Source organism: Eretmochelys imbricata, chromosome 2 (assembly GCF_965152235.1).
Source record: "Eretmochelys imbricata isolate rEreImb1 chromosome 2, rEreImb1.hap1, whole genome shotgun sequence".
Classification (NCBI taxonomy): Eukaryota; Metazoa; Chordata; order Testudines; family Cheloniidae; genus Eretmochelys; species Eretmochelys imbricata.
In genome coordinates, this window is record NC_135573.1 from 232,364,734 (window position 1) to 232,383,506 (window position 18,773).

The 18,773-nt window shown below is 39.1% G+C and overlaps 1 protein-coding gene across 6 annotated transcripts in view; it reads left to right on the forward strand.

The window, feature by feature from the left end:
* MLLT10 (MLLT10 histone lysine methyltransferase DOT1L cofactor) overlaps positions 1-18,773 on the forward strand; it is a 221,131-nt gene that overhangs the window by 50,721 nt on the left and 151,637 nt on the right. For 5 of the 6 annotated variants that reach the window (XM_077808198.1, XM_077808197.1, XM_077808199.1 and 2 more), the window contains one exon: positions 6,661-6,770. The exons of the other annotated variant lie outside the window; for it this stretch is intronic. In XM_077808198.1, the coding sequence (XP_077664324.1) occupies positions 6,661-6,770 (110 nt within the window). Of the gene's footprint in view, positions 1-6,660; positions 6,771-18,773 lie in introns of those variants that run through there. 6 annotated transcript variants of the gene reach the window in all.

Below are 18,773 nucleotides of genomic sequence, written 5' to 3' on the forward strand. Positions count from 1 at the left end.
TAACAGTGTGATTAATCGCGATTAATTTTTTTAATCTCAGTTAATTGTTTTGAGTTAATCGCATGAGTTAACTGTGATTAAATGACAGCCCTAATTTAAACACATTTAATTTTGCTATTGTTAAACCTGAATGTTTATCATGTACATATCACTTCATTTTTAGAGGACTGAGCAAACCTTAACTTTTCAAATCAGCTACTAAAATAACCAATTAGTTTCAAAAGTTTTATCTCATTTTCAGTGCTTTTGAACAAAAACATGGTTTTTAACTCTGCCTAAGATCATCCTGCTGAGAAATATGAAGATGCCTACCCCCTTTTAGAGAGCCAACAGGTCGTTTAACTGGCTGTAGATACTGAAGCATGTATTTCTAAAAAGTATTTAGAAAAACAATGTCACAATATAGTTTTCTGTAGTACAGGGGTTGGCAACCTATGGCACGCCTGCCTAAGATGGCACGCGAGTCAATATTTAATGGCACGCTGCTGTCTGCTGGATCTGTGCAGATAGCAGCACGCCACTAAAAATCCTACCTGGCCCGGCCCGCTCTTTTCCGTCCCCTGCCCACACTCTCTCCTTGCAGGGCAGGCAAGCTTCCCCCTCACCCAGCCTCTTCCCCCAGCGTGCTGGGTTCCTGCCCCTCCTCCGCTCCCTCCCTGCGGCCGATCAGCTGATGGCCCTTGCTAGGGAGGGGGAGAGGTAAAAGTGGAGCCACAGCGCGCTCTGTTCCGGGGACCTTGGGGAAGGGGGTGGAATCAGGGCATATCCCCTCCCGCCCTCTGCCATGAGCCACTCAGGGCAGGGGGCTGGGAGCACCCCCACGACCCCAGCCCACACCCCCAGCCCTCTGCCCTCACCCCTGAACCCTCCTCTCACACACACCCCAGCCCCGTGTCCTGACCCCTGCACCCCCCACAACCCCAGCCCTGACTCCAACACCCCCCACACATACCCAGCCCCCCCCACACCCTATGCGCTGACCCCTGCACCCTCCTCATATACACCCAGCCCTCTGCCCTGATCCCCCGCCCACTCAACCCAAGCCCTGACTCCGGCACCCCCCACACATACCCAGTTCCCCCACACCCTATGCCCTGACTCTTGCACCCCCACATCGCCACTCCCACCCTGAGCACCAAACATTTAGAAAAGATGGATCATGTAGTCATATCTGACAGTGATAATGAAATTTCTAATCCCACAATAAGTAAGCATGATGTTAAACAGATACTAAGAAAGTTAAATGTGTATGGTCCTATGGGACCAAATAACTTGCACCCAGGAATTTTAAATGAATTAGCCAAGTTGTGAAGAAAAGATTAAAAATATTGAATTCTAGACACTAAAAATCATAAGGCAAATAAAAAGAACCCATCTTTTTTTAATCTCATTATTTTTAAACTAATATAATGATTTTTTCGTGCCTGACTTATGCTTTCTGAAATGCTTTGGGTTAGCAATACTGGGTTTCTTGTCAGAGAAGGAAAACTACTTTTAAAGCAACCTAAAAATAACATTTTGTTTTAAAGCCTTCCAGACTTTTCTTTGGAAATAAGACTAGAAATTTGAGTCGTTTTTTTCAATTTTAGAAAAAATACAGAAATCAATACAAGAAGGGAAAAGTAGGAGAACATGAAAACATGACTGGATATTTACCCCTGTAGCTTAGAAAAATCTGAAAAGTCTACTGTGGTTCTGTCTGGCTCCTGTAGTGGTTGACAAACTGGTAGTTGTGATGATGGCTGTTAATAGTGTTTCTTAAAAGGCTAGCACTGAAGACAAAGGGCAGCTATAGTCTTTCTGATCAGAACCTTATATAATAATGAAAGTATGGGCTAGTAATTGCCAAAGGTAAGTATCGTTTTAGAAACAAATTAAAAGTATATTTATTTTGGGCAGTTGTCTGTTAGGAGCTCCCAAGGGCTGCTGTTCCAAAGCAGGAATAAACCTCGCGTCATGTTATGTCAACTGTCAAAGATCCCTCAAGGGCGCACTCACGGCCACAAATGTATATGGCATGGGAAGCCTTTCTAGGGCGCTCTGCAGCTGGAAGCAGTTTGTCTTACATCTCCCTTAATCCTGTATTTATATATGGGACAGGCATGACAGGAGCCAATGACTCCCTCCCCACCCCCATTACCAAGATACTAGCAGAGAAGATGGCAACATAGCAGTGTTCCCAGAGGGAGATGTAGGCAGGAACCCTTTCTCCCCCATCTACCTGTCTGGGAGGCATTGAGCACTAAGAACCCCCTTCTCCATAATATTTCATGAGGAAGCCTTAGATGCTCCAGCTTGAGTGTCTCACAGAAGATGTGTCTTATTCCTCCTTTGGGGAAGGGGTCTCCCAGAGGTCTCTTGTGCTAATTTTAAAAAAAATTATTATTATGTGTTGATCTTGTATATTGATATTGTATAAACCAGAATAAATAGACTTTAACTGTAGGCAGTTATTGGTCCTGGGCCTCACTGTTCTTTGTAGTGAAGGTCCAGCATAGAGCAGCATTCAGTGAAAAACTCAGCTTGGCTGTAATTAGAAGACCTTGAAACTGACACCGTGGATTTGCAGTGGAAATTCCTCACTCATGAAAGCGTTAAGATACTTCATTTTAGTCAGACTTTTTATAAAAAGAGAGGATATTTTTTCAGTGTCTCGGATATTTTGTAGATTAGTTACTGTAAATAGGAATTGGATAATTCCACAGTCTGTAGCCAATAAAAAATTGTATTTTGCCTGCTAATAACTGATGTAAGAAATTCGGAAGAAGGTGCTGAGCTTCTCTCTGTTGCCATCCTACAGCGTTAGTGGATTTTTCAGATTAGTTTCAGAGTAACAGCCGTGTTAGACTGTATTCGCAAAAAGAAAAGGAGTACTTGTGGCACCTTAGAGACTAACCAATTTATTTGAGCATAAGCTTTCGTGAGCTACAGCTCATTTCATTGGATGCATACTGTGGAAAGTGTAGAAGATCTTTTATACACACAAAGCATGAAAAAATACCTCCCCCCACCCCACTCTCCTGCTGGCAATGGCTTATCTAAAGTGATCACTCTCCTTACAAGTTTCAGAGTAAGAGCCGTGTTAGTCTGTATTCGCAAAAAGAAATGGAGTACTTGTGGCACCTTAGAGACTAACCAATTTATTTGAGCATGAGCTTTCGTGAGCTATAGCTCACTTCATCACCTTACAAGGTGTATGATAATCAAGTTGGGTCATTTCCAGCACAAATCCAGGTTTTCTCACCCCCCACCCCCCCCAACACACACACAAACCCACTCTCCTGCTGGTAATAGCTTATCTAAAGTGACCACTCTCCTTACAATGTGTATGATAATCAAGGTGGGCCATTTCCAGCACAAATCCAGGGTTTAACAAGAACGTGTGTGTGTGTGTGTGTGTGTGTGTAGGGCTGTTAGGAAAAAACAAGGGGAAATAGGTTACCTTGCATAATGACTTAGCCACTCCCAGTCTTAATTCAAGCCTAAGTTAATTGTATCCAATTCGCAAATGAATTCCAATTCAACAGTTTCTCTCTGGAGTCTGGATTTGAAGATTTTTGTTGAAGAATTGCAACTTTCATGTCTGTAATCGCGTGACCAGAGAGATTGAAGTGTTCTCTGACTGGTTTATGAATGTTATAATTCTTGACATCTGATTTGTGTCCATTTATTCTTTTACATAGAGACTGTCCAGTTTGAGCAATGTACATGGCAGAGGGGCATTGCTGGCACATGATGGTATATATCACATTGGTGGATGTGCAGGTGAATGAGCCTCTGATAGTGTGGCTGATGTTATTAGGCCCTTTGATGGTGTCCCCTGAATAGATATGTGGGCACAGTTGGCAATGGACTTTGTTGCAAGGATAGGTTCCTGGGTTAGTGGTTCCGTTGTGTGGTATGTGGTTGCTGGTGAGTATTTGCTTCAGGTTGGGGGGCTGTCTGTAGGCAAGGACTGGCCCAACTTGATTATCATTCACATTGTAAGGAGAAAGAAAAGGAGTACTTGTGGCACCTTAGAGACTAACCAATTTATTTGAGCATGAGCTTTCGTGAGCTACAGCTCACGTGAGCTGTAGCTCACGAAAGCTCATGCTCAAATAAATTGGTTAGTCTCTAAGGTGCCACAAGTACTCCTTTTCTTTTTTGCGAATACAGACTAACACGGCTGTTACTCTGAAACCTGTCATTGTAAGGAGAGTGATCACTTTAGATAAGCTATTGCCAGCAGGAGAGTGGGGTGGGGGGTGGTATTTTTTCATGCTTTGTGTGTATAAAAGATCTTCTACACTTTCCATAGTATGCATCCGATGAAGTGAGCTGTAGCTCACGACAGCTTATGCTCAAGTAAATTGGTTAGTCTCTAAGGTGCCACAAGTACTCCTTTTCTTTTTTCAGATTAGTGACATTTTTACTGTATTGAACACTTTTCCAGATAGGAAAATTATTAGTATGATACTTCATGTGGAACATACTCACTTCTAATACTGTTGCTGTAAGTGTGTTTTTAATACTGTAGTGGCAGGAAGCCTAAAGCTTTAGCAAAGCCCTTGTATACTTTTATTTCCTGGAGTCACATTCCCATTAGCTGCTATGTTTTCAGCCAGAAGGATGGATAGAAAGGGGCAGGTCTGTGTGGGTCCTCCAAAGTTGTTTGCAATGCTTTATGAATTAGACTTCAGGGTTTGTTTTTAAAAGAAATCAAGTTAGCAATTTACAAAATGACTATCTGTAAAAAAGGAGAGTAGTGTATGTGAAGAGTTCTACGAAAAGCCATGTGGAGAAAACAGTAAAATAGAACAAGTAATTGAAGAACAAAATATTAATATGGTATGCCAAAGCTTGCCAGTCAATGAATGTTGCTGACTTGTAACCATTACCTGATCAAGTTTTGAATTTTCGACACAGATTAAAGTATTATACCAGCATATACTGAGAAAAACATCAGTTTAGTTTAAAAAAAGTTAAGAATCACCATCAGTCTGAGATCATTAGAGAACTAAGAAGCAGTCTTTTGAAAGGTTTGTTTTTCTAATCATAAAGAGAACTGTTTGGAAAGCAAAACCTGCATTCTGTGATATGTTCCACTCATTTTAATACCAGTCTAGAGAGTTAGTAATACTGACTATTATAAATTGATGCTAACTTGTTAGAACAGCTATGTTTGGGAGTCAAGATGCTGCAGTTTTGATATTATGAAGCTGGGAAACTTAAAACTGAATATTGTAAGTTTTAAAATATTTTGGAAGATTCTCTTAATTACATTGGAGCTGTAATTTTACATCAATACAGAGGTAATTTTTTGATGTCTGGGGGAAAAAGCAACAGCTCATTCTACTCAAAATATCTAATTTTCCATTATTTGAAAAGAATGTGAATATTTAGGGCACATAGTTAGCAGTGTGACTATAGGATGATGCAATTTATTTTTAAGAAGAATTCCACATATATTGCTAGTCTTGTGACAAAATACTGCACTGTGCACCATTCAGATAATTTCTGTTCTCTGGAAGTATAAGATACAGCCTAAATGATTAGACACACGAAGTTTCTTTTGAGTTGCAGCACCTCTGAACTGAATATTTTTACTTTTGTAATGTACAGAACTCTTTTTATATTAATAAGTGGTTCTTTCAGATTAACTGCCTAGTAGTTTGTATGTAAAACAATTCAAGGTAGAATATGGTGCATTCTTGAATAGCAAAGTAACTTTCAAGTTGAGTGTCTGCGATGAAACAGCAGCAAATACGATAAACTCTGTTCTTCAGCTGGCACAAACTGTTGATTCCCTTGGGAACAAAAGAAAACCTAGAATTAGGTAGGCTCCTTTCTAGGTCAGGAATCTGTGCAAATTGCTAGGAAAGTGAGACAAACAGGTTTTTTTTCCCCTTTGAAATATTGTTCAAGATCTACTAAAAGGTGGTAAGTGACAAAATATTTATTAATGAGCCCATGCTGATGTTTTTAAGTGAGACTATCAATATCAAGATGAAATGAAAATATGGGATTTACATATTGGAGCTAACAAGAGGGGAGACTGATCAAACAGTAATTCGTTCTTACTGTGGTGAAAGGATTATGGGATGAGAACCCTTTGGGGCAGAATGGTTATTAACTAACTGAACCCATGAATGTAGTAGTCAAAATAAAATTCATCTAGTGAGCTTAAGAGAAAATAAAGAAAATAACCCAATATGCAAAAGAAAGATTACATGGATAAGAAAGCTCACATAAATACTAGATTTTTCATAAAATATTTCTTTGCACAAATTGTTTCAAAATTTAAGGAATTTGTGCAGTTTATTTTAAATGTTGAACTTGTTGGTTCAAAGAATCCTAAAGAATCATCTCTTCTTCCATCAGTGAATTAGGATTTGTTTGGATAAATCATTACCTTTACCATTCCATCAGTATTATGTCTAAATTCTCTAGAGTTTGAGACAATAGACTCTTGAAAATGTATTGCAGCCAATCCTACCTTTGCATGCTATGATATGGTGGTGAATCTTTTTTTTAAAGTAACTTAAATCTGCAATGTTCTAAATAATTAAAACAGTCCATGGCAAAACATGATGTGAAAGGTTCTCTTTGCTGTAATTGAAATATCCTTTGAGTTTTTAAAAGGCATTAAAAATAAAATGCAATTATAACTTTTTGTAGGTTGGGCTCATGTGGTTTGTGCCCTGTACATTCCCGAGGTGCAGTTTGCAAATGTTTCTACAATGGAACCTATCGTGTTGCAGTCTGTTCCTCATGATCGTTATAATAAGGTATAATTATGTGTGTGTTTATGGCTTATGTCTCTGTATGTGACTTCATTATTTTAAAAAACTGTGATCGTTAGTTTTAAGCGTGTTAAAATATAATTTTAAAGTCAAGCATATAACTGGTACTTTGCATTTTTTTAAAAAGTATAATTTAACTTGAATGTATTGCATTAAACTTTTACAATATGCTTCTTTTTCATACATAAAACAAAGCATTAGTTATTTCTAAAAAATTTCTATTATGTAATTTTTATACAAAATTCCAAGAGTTAATAAAGCATGATTATTAAAATGTTCTTCATTGCAGTACACCACAATGTCTTATTGAAATACTTATAAATTACATGGTATGAATTATCTAGGTATCTCCTTTATTCCAAAATATTCTATTGTTAAAAAAAATTACAGTATTTTTAAATTACCGTTTTCAAAATAGATCCCTGGGGTAATAAGCATTTTGTTAAATTTTAGCTTCAATCTTTTTATTAATTATTTCTATTAACACTTATTTAGATATTGATATGACTATTCATAAACAAGATTATTTTTTGTATGTTAAGAACATAAAGGTTATATTAATCTATTACTACTAGATCCGGCAAACTATTATTGACCTAAGTAATGCCATTAATTTCAGTGGAATCACTTGTATGTGTAAGGACTACTCAAGTAAGTAAGGGTTTATAGGATTGAGCTGTTTTTCTTTTCTAGTCTTACAACACTTAATTTTTTACTCAATGTGTTCATTTGTGAATTTCTCTCATTTTCTACTTGTATCTGTCTACTAACTTCCTACCTCTTTGTAGTTCTTATAGTTTTCCTTTATGTGCTACTGATGAGCCTTTTTTTATTATCCATATATTTGCACGCATCCCTTTTCTATTTTTTATAGGGCTGTCAAACGATTAAAAAAATTAATTGCGAGATTTAAAAAAAATCTCAATTCATTGCAGTTTTAATCTCACTGTTAAACACTAATAGAATGGAAGCATGTCCTCTGGAATGGTGGCCGAAGCATGAAGGGGCATACGAATGTTTAACTTATCTGGCACGTAAATACCTTGCAACGCCAGCTACAACAGTGCCATGTAAATGCCTGTTCTCACTTTCAGCTGGCGTAAATAAAAGCGGGCAGCATTATCTCCCATAAATATAAACAAACTTGTTTGTCTTAGCGATCGGCTAAAAAAGGAGGAGGACTGAGTGGACTAGTTGCTTCTAAAGTTTTACATTGTTTTGTTTTTGAGTGCAGTTACCTAACAACAAAAAAATCTACGTTTGTAAGTTGCACTTTCATCATAGAGATTGAACTACAGCAGTAGTTCTCAAACTTTCTAGACTACTGTACCCCTTTCAGGAGTCTGTTTGTCTTGCATACCCTAAGTTTCACCTCACTTAAAAACTACTTGCTTACAAAATCAGACATAAAAATACAAAAGTGTCACAGCACACTATTACTGAAATATTGCTTATGTTCTCATTTTGTCTGTGTGAAATTGTAGTTTGTACTGACTTTGCTGGTGGTTTTCATGTAGCCTGTTGTAAAACTAGCCAGATATCTAGATGAGTTGATGTACCTCCTGGAAGACCTCTGCGTACCCCCAGGGGTACACATCCCACTGGTTGAGAACTACAGCACATGTATGAGGTGAATTGAAAAATTCTATTTCTTTTGTTTATCTTTATTACAGCACAAATATTTGTAATAAAAATAATAATATAAAGTGAGCACTGTACACTTTGTATTCTGTTGCAATTGAAAAATCAGTATATTTGAAAATGTAGAAAACATTCAAAATATTTAAATGCTATTGTATTAACAGTTTTCAGAGTAACAGCCGTGTTAGTCTGTATTCGCAAAAAGAAAAGGAGTACTTGTGGCACCTTAGAGACTAACACATCTATTTGAGCATAAGCTTTTGTGAGCTGTAGCTAATGAAAACTTATGCTCAAATAAATTTGCCACATGTACTCCTTTTTTTGTATTAACAGTGCGATTAAAACTGCGATTAAGCATTAATATTTTTAATCACGTTAATTTGTTTAGAGTTAATCGCTTGAGTTTTCTGCAACTAATTGACAGTTCATTTTTTTTTTTATATACTTTCTATTATGGCTGTTCTAAGGGTCACAGACAGAATTTTCAGGGCTTGGAACAAGAATAGGATTCCCTAGTAATGACAATCTTGCATCATTTCTGGTTTAGATCCTTTAGAGAATTAACTCTCATTTATCTTTCCCCATCTCCACACTGTGTTTCCCTTTTTGTATTTCATATCTTTGCCGTTATTTTTTTTTTCACTCCTTCATATTTTCTGATCCCGCTCTTTTGGCTTTTCCCTGCTTTTTTCACATTCTGCTAATCTCTACTACCTGGTATTTTTGCTGCTTTCACCTACCAGGGCTTCAGAATGGCCCAGGGACACTTAGGGCTTGTCTACACTTAAAACAGCATAGCTGTAGTGCTTCAGTATAAACATTTCCTATGCTGATGGGAGGGATTCTCCCATTGGTGTAGGTAATCCACTTTCCTAAGAGGTGGTAGCTAGGTTGACAAAAGAATTCTTCCACCGACACAGGGATTTAGGTCATCTTAACTGTGTTGCTCAGGGGTGTGGATTTTTCACACAGTAGCACAGATATGCTGTTGCACCTGTTCAGTCCTGTCTCCCCACTAACTCTGGGCCTGTGAGACATCTGCAGTTACACTGTCCCCCTTGCAATGGCAATGACTTTTTTTTTTCCTTTTTCCTGCTGGTCTCTCTTTGCTTGTGAAAAGTTTTTTCTTCTTTGGGTTTGTTTCAAAGTCGTGTGTGTGTGTGTGTGTGTGTGTGTGTGTCTGTCACCATTTCCATTTATGTTGATTGAAATTGTGTGGATAAATCTCTGTGCGCTACTTTGAAAATTTACCCTTTAATCTCTCTCATTAATTTTCTCTGCCATTCTCTAGCAGTTTTTGTTTGCTGCTAGCACTAAAATCTTTGCAAACTGCTTGCTTAAACTATTGTATTTACAATCAAACGATATTGCTCCTCCCCACTAATACCACAGTTTACATTTGGTTGGTCTGTAGCTAACTGAAAGTCCTTCACCCACTTGTCAGGCGTGAATGACATGGAAATCCCAGACCAAATACTATCTTTCTCTCTCCTAGTTTTTAGTTTGGTGCTTTTGAAGGTGAGGTTCAAACTGAAACAGGTCTATTTTCATGTTTAGGAATCTACCTAAGATTAGTCTGCTTGTTATTTAATGAAGATATGGTGGAACTTGTTTTATTGGACAGTTTGGACTTAATTTGCAGCGGCCTCCCCCTCCCCCCCATCAATCATTTTGAGAATCATTTGAGATGTAACCTTTCTTGGTCTCTCAAATTATTCTTTCTTACTAGTTTGCAGTGTTGAATCTGTGCTGGTCCCAGGATATTAGAGACAAAGTGGGTGAAGTAATTTATTTTATTGGACCAACTTCTGTTGATGAAAGAGACAAGTTTTCAAGCTTATACAGTGCTCTTCTTCAGGTCTGAGAAAGATACTCAGTGTCACAGCTAAATACGTGGTGGAACAGATTGTTTAGCAAAAGTATTTAACATATATTATAGAGACTATTCAAGGTCAAATGGCTAATTAATATTTCTAGAGTCGTAGGACAAAAAAGGGGGATTCGGGGGGTTACAAATTGTGGTAAAAAGCCATAAATTCAATGTATTTTTTAAGACTATCTACACTAGGACTTTTGTCACGGGTATGAAAAAAACACCCCTCTGACTGACATAAGTTTCACCAACAAAAGTGCAGGTGCGGACAGCACTATGTCGTCCGGAGATGCTCTCCCGCCGACATAGCTACCGCTGCTCATTGGGCTCTCTTGCCAGCATAGAGTGGCCACACGGGAGACCTTTCGGCGGTGCAACTGCAGTGGTACCGCTTTGCCACTGTAAGGTCTCTAGTGGAGACATAGTCAAAGTCAGTGATTTTTAGTGTCCAGCAAAGTTATGAATTTCAGCTCCTAGAATTGTCTTTTGAAGGTATTGTGTTGGGTTCCTTTGAGGATGAGGACTGAGAGATAAGATATGGAGTAATTGCTTTGTTATTGGTAGGATCTGGTGGTGCTTTGGGTTGGTGTGTCCTGGTCTGTGCAAGCTCCCCAGAGAGCAGGGCACACCAACTCAAAGTGGCACCAGACCCTGCCATAACAGATGCAAAACCTGCAGACATATCTCCACTGCTACGATAATAAATACTCATTACTTGCTTTTCAAGATCTGTGGGTCCTGAGCATACCTATCACTACATGTGGTATACCTCATCCGGTGTACTTAGATGTCCCATAACAACTATGTGAGTGAAATGAGACAATCGCCCTCCTCTTAATTTAACTTGCACAGAAAAGTGATAAGACAAAAACACCACATCATGTGTGGGTGAACACTTTTCACAAAGCTATCACGGTACATCTGACCTCTGTCCTCATCCTCAAAGGAAACCTGCACAATATCTTCAGAAGGCAGACTAGGGAGCTTAAATTCATATCTTTGCTACACACTAAAAATCATGAATTTAATGAAGACACTGGGTTTATGGTTTAATACAGGGGTGGCCAACCTGAGCCTGAGAAGGAGCCAGAATTTACCAGTATACATTGCCAAAGAGCCACAGTAATATGTCAGCAGACCCACATCCGCTCCCCGCCTGCTCCCAGCACCTCTCAGCTACCAGCAGTCCTGCCAATCAGCGCCTCCCCTTTCCTCCCCATCCGCTGTTTCATGGTGTGCAGGAGGCTGTGGGGTGCGGGGAGGGTGAGGAGCGAGGGCATGACAGGCTCAGGGGAGGGGGCAGGAAGGGGTGGAGTGGGGGCAGAGTCTGTGGCAGAGCCCGGGGTTGAGCAGTGAGCAGCCCCCCGGCACATTGGAAAGTTGGTGCCTGTAGCTCCAGCCCCAGAGTCGGTGCTTAGACAAGGAGCCGCATATTCACTTCTGAAGAGCTGCATGTGGTTCTGGAGCCACAGGTTGTTGTATTAAACCAGGGGTAGCCAATCTGTAACTCACTAAGCCCCCTTTTTTGTCTTACAAATACAGAGGTGTTAACTGGTCACTTCACCTTGAATGGTCTCTTACAATGTGTTAACTACTTATGCTAAACAATCTGTTCCACTTTATATTTAGTTATGACACTGTAAGTACCTTTCCCAGACCTGAAGAAACAGCTCTGTGTAAGCGGGAAAGCTTTTGTCTTTCACCAACAGGAGTTGGTCCAATAAAAGATATTTCCTCACCCATCTTGTTTCTCATCCTTGTCAGGGTAGATTTCAGCTATGGTCTTGGGGGGATTTTATGTTAATTTTCTTTTATTAGAGCTGAGACTTCTTACTTTAGCCAACCCTCAGCCTGTGAAATGCACTTGATTACACTGTTTAGTGATGCTTTATTTGATTCAGGTTATTACTCTTAAATACTGCAAAATTTTGTGAGCGTGTAGCTGAGAATAGTGGACTTGTCAGTGGCAGAGGCATAGTTAAATGCCTGCCAGTATCCTTGAGATGAACCCAGGCTGGGAGTGGCTGTTTACCAAGAGGTACCACTGTGCCAGCTCAGAGCAAAGGACCAGCCCAGCAGGCCCCTTCTGGGGGGACCAGGAGGACGCCTATCATGTGGTCCAGACACTTCATGGTTAAAACTAGGGGTGGAGTGGGGTGTCCTGAATAACCCTGCTGGGGCTGGCTGGAAAGATTGGGGCGGGTCTTCAGCATTGCTGCTGTTTGTGAGAAAAGACAGCTGCCAAATACACTCTCCTGTTGTTGCAAAAAAGAAAAAAAAAAAAGTATCCTTGCTTTTAAGGTGAATCTTCCAGTAGTTTTTATAAACTGGCTGCTCTAAACTACTTAGACTGAACTATGATATACAAGCTCCACTAGATGAATATTGCTGCATAGTACCTTTATTGTAATGTGTCCTTTGCAGGAAATATGCTTCTTTCATAAATATAATTTATAACTTTTGTGAAAGACTTCTGTTGTATGTGAATAAACACAACGCAAAGCTGTCGGATTTTAAAGGAAAATTGTCAAAACAAAAAACTTATTTCCATCTGAAAATTATATTTACTGTCATTCTTAGTAGCCCATAAGGTTACTATAAGTGAGAGATTAAAAATATTTTAATGTATTTTTTTAGTCTTTGTTTGACAGTCACTTTTGCAGTTTGTTAATGGTGTACATCTTTTCCAGGCTCTGTAAGAAGGTATTTAACAGCTATATCAAAACTAATACTGAAGAGGCAGTAGACAGGAGTGTGTCCAGAGAAAGTGGGTGGAGGAGGAATATGCCCTGAGTATGTTTGGTGTCTTTCTGCTTGCCCAAAAAGAGTCTTTGAAATATCAACAGGGAGCAGAAACAAAATGTATGTCAACTTACTTTTTAAAGTAGTTAAAACAATTCAGGATGAATTATTTAAAGGGTGCTCGATCAATTTAACAAAACCAGGTTGAGAGACCCTTTCATTTAAAATCTATTTTTATCACACACATGACAGTATACCAGTTAAATCTTGCTTGTAAGTAACCTCTAAAAATTTCCTCCATTTATTTTTCTATTAAAATTTAATACATTTTAACTTCACTCCAATATACTTGTTTGGTTTTTATACTGAACTATGTAGAAGCTTTTAATCCAGACTGTGCCAGTTTGAAGTGGACATGCTCTTTGGGGAATGGGAAAAAGCTGCTTTTTCTGAAACGTAGGTATTGCGAAAAGCCTTTAAAAATAACTGTAGCAATGTTTTGAAAAAATGCAAATTTATAACCAAGGAAAAATGTTCTGGATTGCCAGCCCTTTTTAAAAGGCTGCCTACTTCAAACTGTGTGTTTGCCAGATTGGCACAACTCAAACTGAAGAAGATAATTTAGGCAGAGCCTCTAGGAATTTTACTTTCCTACAGAGTCCTAAGTAGGTTGTGTATATTTAATTAAGTCTAAATAGAAAAATAATAGGAAATGTACAGATTTATAGTTGTCATGGTATGTTGATATATAGAAGAATGCATGGCATGCAATCCTTACAGCAGTGAGGGTTGCACTGGCAATTTGACAGAAGTCTGAGGATGGCACCTAATTTACATATATATTTACATAGGATTTTTGTTAAATATAAATGCATGCAATTGTTTGTTTATAGACCAGTGCTTTACATAATACAATAATCTTTAACAGAAGACAAAATATATTTGTTGCTAAAGGGGAAGATGCATCAAAGAGGGAAGACTGGAACTCTCTATCTGAAACTATTGGATTGACTTTATCCCTGAGGTGGCCACATCCTTTGTAGAATGCAGATTTAAATCTGTTAGGTTACTCTCATGGCTGATTTGCTCAGATTAATAATAGGAAAAGTCTGCCCACATAGGTACTTCCAACAAGGCCTGCACAGGTAGTAGCCCTCTCATGCAAGTGGATATTTGTTACTCTTTGGACCCTTTACAGACTGGATCATTTCAAATCAGTTAATTTTATCTCAACTTTGATAATCTAATTTCCTCAAATTCAGCTGAAAATGTGAAAAACTTTTAACCTTTTTTTTATCCCTTTTGGAAACTTCTGCTGTGTTGATCAGATAAATCTGGAGCTTCTTGATCTACTCAGTAGTAGGGGCAGCTGTCATACTTATATTTATTTGAGTGTTTTCTGGGAAACTGAAAAGTTTGAGCTTTTGCTGAAGCTTAGAGATCTGTGAGCAAAGGACTCTTACTCCCTTGATAGCTGTGAGCAGTTAGATGCAGAATGGTCCTTTTTCCAGTTTGGTGCTGCCAAAAGCTTTGGATTTGTTTTGATTATTTAGCACACACAGGCGGGGCTACTGTCACAGTTTAGGATTAGCTGCACCTTTGAGCCCTCTAAATCTGAGTGCAACTTCCTCGGTTGTTAGGCCTGTTGCCTTCACCTGTCCTGGGGTGGAATCTTGTGATTCTCCTACTCTATGGACTAGTTCCTGGGCTACTGTAGTAGCCTACGTACCGACCAGGATTCCACAGCAGTTTAAACTGGATTTGAATGCTTCAAGTCTTCCCTGGAGGAGTTGTGACTGGTGTGTGTGTGTGTGTGTGTGTGTGTGTGTACAGTCACCAAAATGTTATTTTCAAAACTAATTTTTGTTTAATCTCAACAGTAAGAACAAAACATAACAGAAGCGAAAGGGGTTTTATCACAGCAAATAGTCTATAGGCATATCTGTTTTATGTAAAGTAGGTAGGCCTACTTATCCAGATAATCCTTATTCTGGGAAATAGGATTCAGTCTGCTTGCCCACAGGCCCTCTCTCTCTCCCCCTGTACTTCAGAGGTAAACCTTTTTATCAGTCCCTAAATTCTTTGTTTCACTGTATGTCTTGAGCCTGTTCAAACCAGTTTATGTAGCCCACCAGAGGGGTTGTGGGTTGTCTTCAAAGCAGTTGGTTCTTGGCATTGTCCTTTAAGTGTCAGTAAATGGTGATCACAGAAGTGTTTTTCTGCTTTCCTGCTTATGTGCTAGAATTAATCCCTGGTAATACTATAGTGACAACACAATAATAGGCAGATGGAATATCTAACATTAACACAGGTGGCTCACACGTCCTTCACATCTACTTTCTTTTTCTAGAGCAATATTAAGGGAGCACAGAATGAGGACCATGATTTGAATAGCTCGGAGATGGAAAAATGCTCATTAACACTAAGTCAGGGGTTCCCAAACATTTTGCCAGCATGACCCATTTAATTAATTATTTTCTCCCAGGACCCCAGACAGCATGGAGGATGTCACTTTGAAGAGCAAAATGGCATCCTCTGTACAACATGACCTCACTCATACCATACCAGCGAGATCATGCTGCACGGAAGACAGCATTTTGTAGAGTAAAATGGTGTCCTCTGCCCTTCATGACCTCATATGCACTATATGTGTAAGGTCACACCACACAGAGGATGCCGTTTTGATCTACAAAACGGCATTCTCTGCACTACATGACTACTACTACTATGTATTTTGCATGGAAGTTCATGCTGTGCAGAGGATGATGTTTTGTAGAGCAAAATGGCGTCCTTCATGTATCATGATCTTGTACATGCAAGGTTACGCTGTCCAGAGAAAAATGGCATCCTCTGCACAATAGGGATTGCCCCGACCCCGTCTGCTGCTATTGTGACCCTGTTTGGGGTTGCGACCCACAGTTTGGGAACCCCTGCAACTGTGGTGTTCAGTCATAATGGATAAGTCTGTTGGCTGAATATTTCTCCTAAACTGGTCAGTATTAAGGTAGTTAAAAGCATTGAAATTTCAAATTGTCCTTATTACACTTCCATGTTAAGACCTATTGGTTAATAGTGATAGGTCATACTATAGTTTTAAGGTGGTGTTTCATGCTAACAGTGTAGTTTTAAAAGGCTTCACAACTGTAAGGATTAGAAACTTTATTTAAAATGAAGGATTACATGCTGCAGAAACTGAGAAATAATCAGAGCTCATGAGGAATAACTTTCTTGCATGCATGGGTGCTATGGGTGGTGCACATCATAACTATGATCTGTGCAGTCCTCAAAAGAAAATGTTTTGAAGCTAATTTTTATTAACAGGTTTTATTTCTCCCGCCAAATTTGGAAACTTTTCCAAAGAGATATTAAAAATCTCTTCCAGCAGATAAGCAAACACCGTAATGCAAAGTGTTTAATTGGCAAAATCCTGTAGCGAAAAAGGCCTCTGATATTTCTGTTTTGCTCCAAGCATAGCATCCTTGTTTAACTGGGAGCTTTGTCCCATTTGATCAGTTTGTTTATTACCATCTGCTATCTCACTGGAGGCCCAGGATGGAGGAGAGTTTAAGAGCTCTTCTCCTCCATCAGTATTAAGGAATGACTGATGCTCTTCTGGATGTTGGTGGAGGAGTACATAGGTTGCTACAATTCAGGCATCTAAAATCTTAATTGGGGTCAGGGAGAGGTTGAACTAATATATGGACTGTTTGAACTGACTTTGCAAAATCCCGGGCTACTACCACATGAAAGGGAACTTTCATCTTTTGTGTCCAGTCTATAGCACCAAGAGACAGACCAGAGTACTGGGGAAGTTTGACTTGAGAGTTGACTTTTAGCTCTTGAAGCGAAGGGAAAGTGTGGTGTGTTTGGCCACCTTACACCAAACTCAGAGTACTCAGAGTTTTTATGGCTAGTGTAGGAAGAGTTGAATTATGCTGAACTTGCTATAAATTGTAGCTAATCTATGGCACTGTTTTGTAAACCTGTTTATAATGCAGTTCATCAGTCATTTATCATGTATAAATAGTTTGGCCATTTAGTTTGGCCATTAGTTTAAACAGTGCTTAGGTACAATTTTTAAATGCAGTTCCTGTCCTGAATAGACAGGACCTACATCCATACTGAATAAATGTTTGTATCATTTCTTTTACTGGGATTTATTTAAGGAAAAACAACTAGAATAATGCTTAGAAAAATTCTGGGCAGTAAAGTAATACCGTAGTAGCTGGATCTTGTGTCTTACGGATTTTGCTAGAACTTAAGTTTTCTGTTAATGGAAATGTTCAAACAAAACAAAGGATTTACTGCCGAAGTACACTTCAAAAGCAAGAAAACTTGTTAGATGGTGACCTTGTTTTTTCTTAATACATAAGTATTGAAGGTCATGTGATACTCATTGGGAGTTGGAACAGCTAGTGATCTCAGGTACTATGTGAACTGTAATCTTGATGCACTTGGTGAGTGAGATAAGGAATTAGTAAAATCATTTTCGGATCTGAGGCCCCTCAGCTAGTTCTTGTCTAGACTTGAATTTAAGGTGTAATGTTAGCTAATTATGTTTTTTAAAAGTCTAGTGGAGACCAAACACATGGCCTTGTCTACACTTGATTCTGTAAAACATTTTAATTTGCATGTTACCTAATATATGCTAATAGCACACCTTAAATTGTAGTCCAGACAAGACCATAAAAAGCCATTCTATCCTTAACTCAGAATTTGATTGATTTCTTTGTCTTTATCTACTGTATTTTGTTTTAGTTTGTATATTTTTTCTTTATGTTCACCTCTTTTTATACACTTTTTTCTTAAATTGTATCTCCATTATATTTGCCCACGTATTTTCCATTCATTCTCTTTTGATCTACTCAAGTGTAGTCATACATAAGCATTAGTGTGATTTCCTTCTTTCCTTCAATGTAAAGAGAAGACAGAGTTTAAACAAAGGAGATGTTGAAAAACAGCAGAAGCAAACAAAAGTTGCTTCCCATCCTTTTTCTGCTGGGGGAAGAGGGAGTGCAAAAGGGGCAGTTTGTGTGGGCCCACATTTGAGAGTGCCCCAAAACCAAGTGATGATGCAATTCAGCATGCAGGGTCGTAGTGCCACTTGGGTTTGGCCTGACCTGGCCTTCCCTGTGTCACAGAGGAGGGGCAGCCAGACGAAACCTGAGTGATGCTGCAGCCCTGTGCACCAGGACACAATGCAACTCACTGAAATTTGGCTTGGCGTGCCTCTGTCAAAATGGTCTTGTACAGCCCTGTGTGCATATGGGAATTTTGTTTTTAAGGCCATCTTTTGTTTTTGGTCTGTCTAAATCAGAGGATGCTTCCATGAAGGATTTCTAGTTGAAATCATTTTCATTATGTTTATGCAACAGGTAGGGCCCTACCAAATTCACAATCCATTTTGGTTAATTTCAGATTCATAGGATTTTAAAAATCGTAAATTTCATGATTTCAGCTATTTAAATATGAAAGTTCACAGTGTTGTAATTGTAGGGGTACTTACTTACCCAAAAAGGAGTTGTGGTGGTGTGGGGGGTCGCAAGGTTATTGTAGGGGGGTTTGCAGTACTCCTACCCTTACTTCTGCGCTGCTGCTGCTACTCCTGGGCAGCTGGAGAGTTGCAGTTGCTGGCCAGGAGTCCAGCTCTGAAGGCAGAGCCACCATCAGTAATAGTCAGAAGTAAAGATGGCCTGGTATGGTATTGTCACCCTTACTTCTGTGCTACTGCC